The sequence below is a fragment of the Theropithecus gelada genome, chromosome 13, assembly GCF_003255815.1.
Source record: "Theropithecus gelada isolate Dixy chromosome 13, Tgel_1.0, whole genome shotgun sequence".
In the NCBI taxonomy this organism is placed as follows: domain Eukaryota; kingdom Metazoa; phylum Chordata; class Mammalia; order Primates; family Cercopithecidae; genus Theropithecus; species Theropithecus gelada.
The window spans coordinates 32,058,330-32,070,353 of NC_037681.1; the positions used below are offsets into that span (position 1 = coordinate 32,058,330).

Consider the following 12,024-nt stretch of genomic DNA (forward strand, 5'->3'; position numbering starts at 1 on the left):
TTGCTTTTTAGGAGCTTTAGCACGGAAGAAAATGATAATTTCCGTAGGTTTCTGTACATATCTAGTCACAGAAGTGCTCCCATCTCCAGAGGATTCAATTGCTCAGTGTCCATGGAGGGCCTGTCTGCACCGGGCACTGGGCCACAGCCTGCGTCAGCTGCTGGAAGAGGGTGGGTTTTGGAGCCAGGCTGACTGGGCCTCTGGGAACCCGGGTTCTGCTGTGTATCATGTTTGCAGCACAGGCAGGCCACTCACCTCCGAGCCCTATTCTTCTCAGCTGTAAAACGCAGCTCATGTTTTTACCCTCGGAGGTTTTTTGTTGCTTTCTTTTTCACCGATGCGCGAGGTCGTGTTGGTAACGTTTCTCACGTGCACTTGGCCCTTGGCCTCTGGTCACCACTGGGCAGTCCTTGTGTGGCTGAAGCGTGAGGTATACACTGCCTTTCCCGTGCAGAGATGGCCCTGTTTGTCCTGTGGATTTTCCTTGTCTGTTTTGCCTTACGTTTCCCCTAGAGTAAGGAAGGTTTTGAGGCAAGAATGAAGCCCACTCCACCTTCATAGCCCCCTACGACGGGGACCCACACGCTAGGTGCTGGGGGCAGTGACGGAGGGTGTGAGCCGTGCCCCATCAGACCCACCCCTCCTCTGGCCCTGGGTAGGTTCCTGTGTGATGATGTAGACTTCAACCTGCGGGTGCACAGCGCCGGCCTCCTGCTCTGCCGGTTCAACCGCTTCAGCGTGATGAAGAAGCAGATCGTGGTGGGCGGCCACAGGTCCTTCCACATCACGTCCAAGGTGAGCTCCTCGCTGCTGGGCAGGCCTCTGTGTCCACCGCCTGGGCCGCCCTGGCACGCACACTGAGGGTAGGAGCAATCGGGGGAGGCCGTGTCTCTTTCAAGCGCGTGGGGCGGGGCCCTACTGGGTGGGGTCAGTAAAGGTTTTTAATTGGCATTGAGCCCTGGGAAATGACAGGCTCCGTGGGGTCTCTCTTCTACCTCTGATATATTAACCAGTATCCCGCAAGCTTCTGCTGGGGGCAAGGCTCCAACCAAGCCTTCCTGTGTGTTCTCACCCGCCCCAGCTGGGTGAGGTCTCAGGCCACGCTCTTCCTTGGGCCCCTGGGATGGTGCCTGGTTGCATAACTATTTGAATGGCTCTGCAGGCTGGCCCCATAGTCACACTATGTGTCCACTGGGAAGCCTCGGGGTGGGGAGGGACCTGGTGTGATTCCGTGTGTTCCAGCTAAGCAGGCCTGGGGAATTAAGATGTACAATCACAGCAAGTCTTGATAGCTCTGTGTCTTCCAGGAAGCAATGCAGCAGGTGTGTCTCTGCCTGAAGCTCTCCCCAGTCCTATGGGCCAGAGCCCCTTTCTCTGTCACTTCTGTCTGTCATGATCCTGCCCTAATGCCACCAGCTGCCTTTCCCAGCCTCTTTCCCTCCTCATCTCTGTAAACTGCTGAGTTCACAGAGTTAGCTACGCTGAGGTGGGCTGGGTCTGAGTTGGGACACCAGCTCCATCTTCACTGACCCCCAGAGGCAGGTACTGCGCCTTTTCCAGCAGTGCGGGGCCTCTCCTCATTTCTCTTGCAAAGTAACAAGACCTTTAAATAAAAGGCCCCCACTTACACCATCACTGAGATCTTAAAATTGTGTGAGGTTTGTTGTTTAATCAGGGAAAACAGACACCTTCACCATGTCTCCATCAAAGGGCCAGACGTGCCTTTAAAACGAACTTTCCTTTTATGTCCTTCAGTGTCATTTTTAAACTCTTAGATATTTTATCTTTATTATTTGAACATAATCTTAATTTTCTATTACATTTGATTGCATATTGGTTATACATAAGAAAGCTAGTCATGTCTTATAATCTTTCACGTGAGTGAAATCACTGCATTGTTTTCATTTATTCATTAAATACTTACTGAGCAGCCAATCCCCATGCTCAGGAGTACACAGCCCAGCAGCCGGGGCAGATGTCAGACACGTGGCTAGTTAAGGACCATCGGGAGAAGCACCACAAAAGTGAACTGTGTGTCTCGGGGAGACCTGAGTCTGTGGGAGTTCCCGGGGAAGTGACATTAAAGCAGAGACCTGGAGGAAGAGAGTGAGCCACATATCCAGGCAGGGGCGGGGTGGGGACAGAGGCAGGGACAGAGGCAGGGGCAGGGACATGGGCAGGGACAGAGGCAGGGGCAGGGACATGGGCAGGGACAGAGGCGGGGACAGAGGCAGGGGCAGGGACATGGGCAGGGACAGAGGCAGGGGCAGGGGCACGGGCAGAGGCAGGGACAGAGGCAGGGACAGGGACAGGATGCCTCCAGTGGGTGAAGGTGCAGAAGGGTAGGAGTGAGGTCAGTATGGAGGAAGGGGAGGAGGGTGGCGGGGAGGAGCTGCAGAAGTAGGCAAGGCTTCCCAGCTATGGGAAAGTTCCAGACTTTTCTCTAGGACTCACAGGAGGGAAGCCAGTGAGAGTCTGATGTAAACGTGTTGGTGATGGAGCAAGAGCCTGTGGCTCGGATGCCAGCTGTGGGTGGGAAGAGCCCCGGGGCTGGGCGGGACCGGGACAGGATCTCTGGTGGGGAGCTGGCCACTCCCAGAGGCCTGCATCCCCCAGGCCTGTGGGTACTCTTGTTTTCTCTAGACCGGAAAGTCGGTTTCCTGCATGGAATGATCAGTGTCTATAATTCTTACTGATTGGGTTGGTTCATTTGAACATGTCTCTTGCATATTTCCCTTGAGTAAAACCTAATCTTTCTCAACAGATAAGTTTATTCTTGAAGTATGTGTTCTCAGTTCATTCCCCTGAGCGACACAAGCTTCCATTCTGGGCCACCCCGTGCCGCCCAGAAGCCGTGGGAAGGTCCTCGCTCCTCAGGGCAGTAGTGGCCTGACACTCCCCCTTCCCGTGCAGGTGTCCGATAACTCCGCGGCGGTCGTGCCGGCCCAGTACATCTGTGCCCCGGACAGCAAGCACACCTTCCTCGCGGCGCCCGCCCAGCTCCTGCTGGAGAAGTTCCTGCAGCACCACAGCCACCACTTCTTCCCGCTCTCCCTGAAGAACCATGACCACCCAGTGCTGTCTGTCGACTGTTACCTTAACCTGGGATCTCAGGTGACTTTCAGAGGAGGTGCTGTCGAATCCCTAATTCAGAGAAATCTCTAGAACCGATGGACTGGAATCTGGGACTCTGAATCCTAAGTCCTCAACTCCTTCGTCTCGGGGTTGACCCCACTTTATAGCTTTTGCCATTCAGCTGAGAGAGCTGAGATGCTTTGCCCGGAAATAAGAAGATAGGAAGCCAGCCCACTTCTGATGCCCAAACATTTTTTTTTTTTTTTTTTGAGATGGAGTTTCACTCTTCTCGCCCAGGCTGGAGTGCAATGGCACAATCTCAGCTCACTGCAGTCTTGGCCTCCCAAGTTCAAGTGATTCTCCTGCCTCAGCCTCCCAAGTAGCTGAGATTACAGGCATGTGCCACCATGCCTGGCTAATTTTTGTATTTTTAGTAGAGATGGGGTTTCACCATGTTGGCCAGGCTGGTCTCCAACTCCTGACCTCAGGTGATCCACCCACCTCGGCCTCCCAAAATGCTGGCGTTACAGGTGTGAGCCACTGCATCCCGCCTAAATATTCTGATTCTCAGATGAACTCATGACTAGATAAATCTGGATAAAACTTCCAGAATTGATTTTTCAGATACAGATTTGGAAATAACATGAAAATATTGTCTCTGGCCCCCCAAAAATCTTGAGCTGGACCAAGCAGTTGGTATTTACTAGATGCAGATATTACTGAGCATTTCATAGAAAACGGTGCTCTCTCTTAGATTTCTTCTTTTTCAGATTTCTGTTTGCTATGTGAGCTCCAGGCCCCACTCTTTAAACATCAGCTGCTCGGACTTGCTGTTCAGCGGACTGCTGCTGTACCTCTGTGACTCTTTTGTGGGAGCTAGCTTTTTGAAAAAGTTTCATTTTCTGAAAGGTAACTTTTGTACTCTTAACCCTGCACCTTGTCTTCAATGGCTGTAGTCACTGGGTACCCTGAGGAGGGGACCTTTGGTCCTAGTCCTTATTTGCCCATGGGTAAACCGAGGATCAGAGAGGGAAGTGACTGCCTCAGCCGCCCAGGAACGTGCAAGAGAGCTGGGATTTGATCTCCGGGGGCTCTCTTTTCCCTATACCTGTTTGGATAGAGGCAAAACACATCCCCCTTTCTTTTAGATGAATTGCAGACATTTTTTTAGCCTTTGTGTTTCTTGTCTTTCTTTCTTTCTTTCTTTCTTTCTTTTTTTTTTTTGAGATGGAGTCTCACTCTGTTGCCTTGGCTGGAGTGCAGTGGTGCAATCTTGGCTCACTGCAACTTCTGCCTCCCGGGTTCAAGTGATTCTCGTGCCTCAGCCTCCCAAGTATCTGGGATTACGGGCATCTGCCACCATGCCCGGCTAATTTTTTTATTTTTAGTAGAGACAGGGTTTTGCCATCTTGGCCAGGCTGGTCTTGACCTCCCGACCTCAGGTGATCTGTCCACCTTGGCCTCCCAAAGTGTTGGGATTACTGGCATGAGCCACCGCACCAGCCATCTGTGTTCTTTTCCAGCCCAAATCCTTCACATCAGTGTCCCAGTCGTTGCTGACACTCTTCCCCCTGGTAGACAAGTCTTCCTCCTCGTCCTGGGAGGTCCCACACTACCTTGGCTTTTACGCTAGCCTTCCTCCTGTCTGCGCCAGCTTGGTTGAGAATGACAAGCACTTGTTCTGCATGACTTGAAAACACGATTTCCAGTCTGCATTTCCAGTCCTGCTCAGATCCCTAGTTGACCTTCGCTCTCCTTGGTGGCCCTTGGCTCTGACCTTCCTCTCTAGCAGGCACTGAGTGAACACCAGCAGCATCTAAGGCCTTGGGAAAGATCAGGAGGTTTCTACAGCAGTCTCTGCCTTGGGAAACATTTCATCTAAAGGGAGGACTGGACACGAAGGTGGGGAGGGAGCAGACAGGGAAAGCATGGAGGAGACTGGGTTGACGTGTCGCCATGTGCTGGGAGTTGAGAGGAAGGAGAATTCCTGTGGTCGGCACATGGGACAGTGGGGGCTGTCCCAGGCCTGGATGGGTGGCAGAAGAGGGGGATGAAGCTGTAAGGTGGAGTAGGAAGGGTGGGGTATGTGAGCTACCGGCTGGGGCTGAGGATGCTTGGTTTGCAATTCGACCAGCCTCTCTCCTTCCTCTCCGCACCTCAGTTCAGTCCCTGCTCAGCTTTCCTTCTGCCTCCGTGTTTTCTCCCCCGCACACCTGCCCATCCCAGCCACACTCCTGTCTTGCTAAGATTGCACATCATCCTGAAAGAAGCAAGAGGCTGACTTGGAGCCGCCTCTGCCCTTCCCAGCAGCGCCCTGTCTTGCCATTGCAAGTAGAATCCAGGCAAACGCTTTCATCTGGATAAACTCACCTTTTTCCTTCCCGCACCTCTGCCGTTGTCCACACAGGTGCGACCTTGTGTGTCATCTGTCAGGACCGGAGCTCACTGCGTCAGACGGTTGTCCGTCTGGAGCTCGAGGATGAGTGGCAGTTCCGGCTGCGCGATGAGTTCCAGACCGCCAATGCCAGGGAAGACCGGCCGCTCTTCTTTCTGACCGGACGACACATCTGAGGAAGACAGCGGCGAGTTTTCTGGAAGAGATGAGTGCTCACAGCCCTCATGCTGTTGAGGCTAAAGGGAGGCCTGGAACTGTGGGGTGTTTGACTGGAATGGACCCCAGGGACTGTCTGCAGCGCAGCCCCTCATAGTACACGTGGGCCCCTGAGGCTGTGGTCCTGGGAGCCAGGAAAAGACTCCACAGTGGGTGGGAATGAAAACTTGAGACTCCCAAGTTCTGGGCCAGCCCATTGCCCACGGCTGTTTTAAAGCCTGTTTCACGAGGAACAAATATTTGCTTCCTGTCCTGACATTCGTGTGCTTCCATGGACAAACCTGATTTTTTTCTCTTAGTTCTAAAGAATCTTGGGTTATTTTGTAGCAGTGCCAGTGTTTCAGTAGATGGGATTTCAGCCAAGTAGGTTCCCCTGTAACCTCCTACAAAGCAATATTCCAAAGGAACATTTTAACTGTAAAGGCTGGAGACAAGAAAAAATAAGTAGATCGTTTTAATAAGAATTATTTAATTGCCTATAAGTTTGCTGTTTCAGAGGCTAGCCCAAAGGCATCAAATTTAATAAAGTTAAACAAATTGATTTACTTCAGAGCAAATATGATCCTATTAAAATAATGTAGGGTAAATACCCTACCTCTCAGAAAGGGCAAAAATGCAAAGAAGCTTTCTTTAAAACTAAAAGGGTTTTCTGGGGGGGGATTGGGGAGGAGGAAATGAGGCTAACAGAGGTTGACCAAAAATTTGCCTTACAAAGGAGAAAGGACCACATTGCTTACTTGAAACAAACAATGAAAACAACCAAAAAACAATGAAAACAACCAAAGTGATATATAAAATAGTTGATGAGAACTAGACTTATGACTGTAATTTACTAGAGTTTAGTTTTCAGTTCCTGAAGTAGCTCATTTTCTCTTACTGATGTTTGGTTCCTCAGGGAAGAATCTCGCGTGACTAGAGAGGAGGTGGGAACAGAAGAGAGGAGGCAGGGAGATGGATTTCTTAGGGCTCACCCCTTCGCAGTGGTGATCTCGGCTCACTGCAAACTCCGCCTCCTGGATTCACACCAGTCTCCTGCCTCAGCCTCCCAAGTAGCTGGGACTACAGGTGCCCGCCACCATGCCTAGCTAATTTTTTGTATTTTTTAGTAGAGATGGGGTTTCACCGTGTTAGCCAGGATGGTCTCGATCTCCTTATCTTGTGATCTGCCTGCCTCGGCCTCCCAAAGTGCTGGGATTACAGGCGTGAACCACTGTGCCCGGCCCAGAATGGTTTTTAAAGCCGCAGTTGAGAGGCCACCCATTGCCCAGGCACCTGGACAGTGATCATCTTGTTCATCTTGTTCAATCCTTTCTTGTGTGATTGCAATTACTCTTCCCCTTTGAAAGATGAGAAGGTTGAGATGCAAAGAGTACCTTTTCAAGGTCTCACTGCTGGAAAGAGCTAGAAGCACAGTTCAAAGTTCTGATCTCTGGACTTTGCAGTCCAGTTCCTTCTCCCACTCTCCTACCCTCAATGCCACACTGGTTTTGAAGTGGCACATAACTTGAAGGAAAAGTTTAAAGACAGTTCAAGGTAATCATCAGAATGCATTCTTTTTTTTTTCTTTTTTTTTTGAGACGGAGTTTCACTCTTGCTGCCCAGGCTGGAATGCAATGGTGCGATCTCGGCTCACTGCAACCTCTGCCTCCTGGGTTCAAGTGATTCTGCAGCCTCAGACTCCCGAGTAGCTGGGATTATGGGCACCCACCACCATGCCCAGCTAATTTTTGTTTTTGTTTTGTTTTGTTTTGTTTTTTTATTAGAGACGGGGTTTCGCCATGTTGGCCAGGCTGGTGTCGAGCTCCTGGCCTCAGGTGATCTGCCCACCTCAGCCTCCCAAAGTGCTGGGATTACAGGCGCCTGGCCTCAGAATGCATTTACACATCTATCCCAGACATTTATAAGCACTCTAATGGATAACAATCCAAGAATAAATGATTGTAAAAGATGATGCCGAAGAGTTGATGTCAATCTTTTTTTCCTAAGAAAAAAAGTCCACGAGTATTAAATATTTAGATCAGTGTTTATAAAATGATCACTTTGTATATCTCATTATTCCTATTTTGGAATAAAAACTGACCTTCTTTAATCATACTTGTCTTTTGTAAATAGCAGCTTTTGTGTCATTCTTCCCACTTTATTAGTTAATTTAAATTGGAAAAAACCCTCCAACTAATATTCTTGTCTGTTCCAGTCTTATAAATAAAACTTATAATGCATGTATTGTTTTGTTGGTGAGTATTCATAGCATTGTTTTGAGAGAAGGTAGTGTGGCTAGTTATCTTTGAGGACTACCTGCTTAAAATGGATAGTTTCGGAAAAGAAATAAGAATAAAGCTGGAAAGGTGGAGTATATTAACATGTTGCAGAATTCCTGAGGATAAAAAGGCAGACTGCATTGGACGTGCAGCAGAACAAATATGGAGGAAACCAGCTCAGAATGTGCAGAGAAGCCTGCCACCAAGGGAAGATAGTTTGGGGGAACTCTGAGCTTCATGGTGGCTGCAAAGGGCAGAAGGGAGCTGGGGCATTTGTCTGGATGATTACCAGGGAAGTGGTTTGGAGCAGCGAGCCTGTTTGATTCCCTGCAGCCCTTCCCACCACACTTCCCATACTCCACTGACCTGGGTTAAGCATGTGGCCATGGCCAAGGTCAATGGCCCGCTTGCTCACTGCCCATCAGCTCCCTGGACCCTGCCAGGCAAGTGCCCACTCAGGCCTGCTGCCCCTCATCCCTCTATGCCCCTTGGACCCTCCCACAGTCTGATGTTCCCTTGCCACTCTCAAGTCACCTTCCCAACGAGGCCGTCCCATATTGGGGAACGACTAACATTGAATACATTTTTCTATTTTTGTCTCCTTCTGTGAAGGTAGGAATCCTGTAAGACACATTCAGTGCTGCATGCCCAGAGCTTGGAATTTGCCCAGTATGTGCTCATCGAGTGCCCGCTCAGTGAATGAATGAATCTTTCGTGCCCTCAATGATCTCAACATGGGAGCAGGGGTGGGAGTGATCAGTGATGGAGAAACTAAGAAAATAGTGAAGTTGAGCTGAAATTTTTGATTTACTGGGTCAGCACTGATTAATATGCTGGTAGAAAAGGAACATTTAAATATGCATGTTAAGCATTTCGGATGACCACTGGGAGAAAAGAAAGGATGTCCAATGTCCAAAACATTAAAGGGAAGACAGCAATGACCACATCAATGAAATCAAACATAAGGAATGAACAGTTGGGGATGGGGAGAACAACAGGGAATCTTGGCAAATAAGAAACAAAATTAGATGGCAGGTGTATGTGTCCATTTGTGTGTTACTATAAAGGAGCATCTGAGACTGGGTAATTGTAAGAGGTTTATTCGCTCATGGTTCTGCAGGCTGTATAGGAAGCATGGTGCTGGCATCTGCTCCTGGTGAAGGCTTCAGGAAGCTTCCAATCATGGTGGAAGGCGGAGGGGAGCAGACACATCACATTGTGAGAGCAAGAGCAGGAGAGAGGTGGGGAGGTGCCACACACTTTTAAACAACCGGATCTCGCGTGAACTCAGAGGGAGAACCCACTCATCCTGAGGACAGCACCAAGCAATGTAAGCACCATGGAATCTGCCCCCCATGACCTAAACACCTCCTACCAGGCCCCACCTCCAACATTGGGGATCACATTTCAACATGAGATTTGGAGGGGACAAACATCAAAATACATCAATAGTCAAATATAAGTTGATTAAATTTACCGAATAATAGATGGAGGTGCTCAGATTGAGTTGAGAGAGCTAATCCGAATAGAATTTAATATTTTGATCACAAACTTCTGTAGACATGCCCACATGCTATGAAATATATAAAGTGAGAACTGTTAGAAATATGAGAAGAGGGCCAGGCATGGTGGCTCAATGTCTGTAATCCCAACACTTTGGGAGGCCGAGGTGGGAGGATTGCCTGAGCTCAGGAGTTAGAGACTAGCCTGGGCAACATGGCAAGACCCCACCTCTATAAAAAATATATATATATATGAGAAGAATGCATAAATTCTGTAGTCATAAATGGAGACCACTCCATCTCTCTCAGAAACAGAGGAAGGAGCCCAATAGAAATGAAATTTGATGGGCATAGTAACGTGTTGGATATAAAGTTACCTTCAAAGGAGAGAGAATTCTGTGTTACACAAATCATTCCAGGAAATCAGAAAATGGTCTGGAACTAGAGAGTAGTGATTGTTACACAACGTTGTGAATATGCTAAATGTCAATAATAAATTTTTTGGTATATATTTTACCACCATAAAATAAAACTTCCAGAGAATTGGAAAATATAGACACCTGTACTTCTGCAAGGCCAGAAATAACACTAATCCTAAACCAGTTAAGAATAATAAATACATTAAAAATAATTATGGTTCTAGTTTCTTTTTTTTCATTAAGGAAGAGTTTTTTTTAACTACTTATACAATTTACTTATTTTTAACTTTTGTGGGTACATAGTAGGTGTACATACTTATGGGGCACATGAGATATTTTGCTACAGGCATAAAATGTATAATAATTACATCAGGGTAAATGTGGTATCCATCACCTCAAGCATAAACAATGGTTTATGTGTTATAAACCATTATACTCTTATTTTTAAATGTTCAATAAATTATTGACTATAGTCGTCCTGTTGTGTTATCAAATACTAGATCTTATTCATTCTAATTGTATTTTTGTACCCATTACCCATCCCTACACCCCTTTCCCCAACTACTGTTTCCAGCCTTTGCTAACCATCATTCTACTCTCTATCTCTATGAGTTTAATTGTTTTAATTTTCTTTTTTTTTTTGAGAAGGAGTCTCACTTTGTCTCCCAGGCTGGAGTGCGGTGGCGCGATCTCGGCTCACTGCAAGCTCCACCTCCCGGGTGGAGCTCCACCTCCACCTTCACGCCATTCTCCTGCCTCAGCCTCCCAGTAGCTGGGACTACAGGCGCCCGCCACCACGCCCGGCTAACTTTTTGTATTTTTAGTAGAGACGGGGTTTCACCGTGTTAGCCAGGATGGTCTCGATCTCCTGACCTCGTGATCCGCCCGCCTCGGCCTCCCAAAGTGCTGGGATTACAGGCGTGAGCCACCGCGCCCAGCCTAATTGTTTTAATTTTCTTAGCTCCCACAAAAAAGTGAGAACATTCAGTTTGTCCTGTGCCTGGCTTATTTCACTTAACATAATGACCTCCAGTTCCAGCCATGTTGTTGCAGATGACAGGACCTCATTCTTTTTTTTTTTTTTTTTTTTTTTTTTTTGAGACAGAGTCTTGCTCTGTCTCCAGGCTGGAGTGCAGTGGCATGATCTCGGCTCACTGCAATCTCAGCCTCCTGGGTTCAAGTCATTCTCCTGCCTCAGCCTCCCAAGTAGCTGGGACTACAGGTGCCCGCCACCACGCCTGGCTAATTTTTTTATTTTTAGTAGAGACAGGGTTTCACCATGTTGGCCAGGATGATCTGGATCTCCTGACCTCGTGATCCGCTTGCCTTGGCCTCCCATTCTTTTTTTTTTTTTTCTTTTTTTAATGGCTGAATAGTACTCTCTTGTGTATATGTATCCCATTTTCTTTATCCATTCGTCTGTTCACAGACACTTAGGTTGCTCCAAATCTTGGCTTTTTTGAATAGTGCTGCAATAAACATGGAGTGCATTGCACAATTTATTTCACAGTTATTTGTTGTTGTTGTTGTTGTTGGCATCACTTAACCTATCTTGATGAGCAATGTGAATTATGCCTGCTAGGATTATGCAACTTGATGGCCCTGAGACATGTTCCAATAACCATCTGCTAACAAAATAGAGATGTCCCTGTGATATGGTTTGGCTGTGTCCCCACCCAAATCTCATCTTGAATTGTAGCTCCCATAATTCCCACATGTCGTGGGATGGACCCGGTGGGAGATAATTGAATCATGGGGGTGGTTTTCCCCATACTGTTCTTGTGGTCATGAATAAGTCTCATGAGATCTGATGGTTTTATAAGGGAAAAGCCCTTTCACTTGGTTCTCATTCTCTCTTGTCTGCCACCATGTAAGACGTGCCTTTTGCTACTGCTATGATTGTGAGGCCTCCCCAGCCATGTGGAACTGTGTGTCCATTAAACCTCTTTTTCTTTATAAATTACCCAGTCTCTGGTATGTCTTTATCACCAGCATGAAAATGCTAATACACCCCACGTTTGAATATTAATCATCTCCTATTATATATTTTGGGGGCAAAATCAAAGTCCCTCATCAGTTGATGTTCAAAGACATTGAAACACAAAAGAATCAAATGTAAAGCAAAATTGGATGAAAAATCCAAAGAAATTATATGTATT

The 12,024-nt window shown here is 47.6% G+C and overlaps 1 protein-coding gene across 1 annotated transcript in view; it reads left to right on the forward strand.

Annotated features, from left to right (window-relative positions):
* GREB1 (growth regulating estrogen receptor binding 1) overlaps positions 1-6,663 on the forward strand; it is an 85,498-nt gene extending 78,835 nt beyond the window's left edge. Inside the window, exons 29-32 of the mRNA XM_025354066.1 lie at positions 660-795; positions 2,914-3,114; positions 3,846-3,984; positions 5,483-6,663. Coding sequence (XP_025209851.1) covers positions 660-795; positions 2,914-3,114; positions 3,846-3,984; positions 5,483-5,646 — 640 coding nt within the window. The 3' untranslated portion in view covers positions 5,647-6,663. The remainder of the gene's footprint in view (positions 1-659; positions 796-2,913; positions 3,115-3,845; positions 3,985-5,482) is intronic.
* The last annotated feature ends 5,361 nt before the right edge of the window (positions 6,664-12,024 follow it).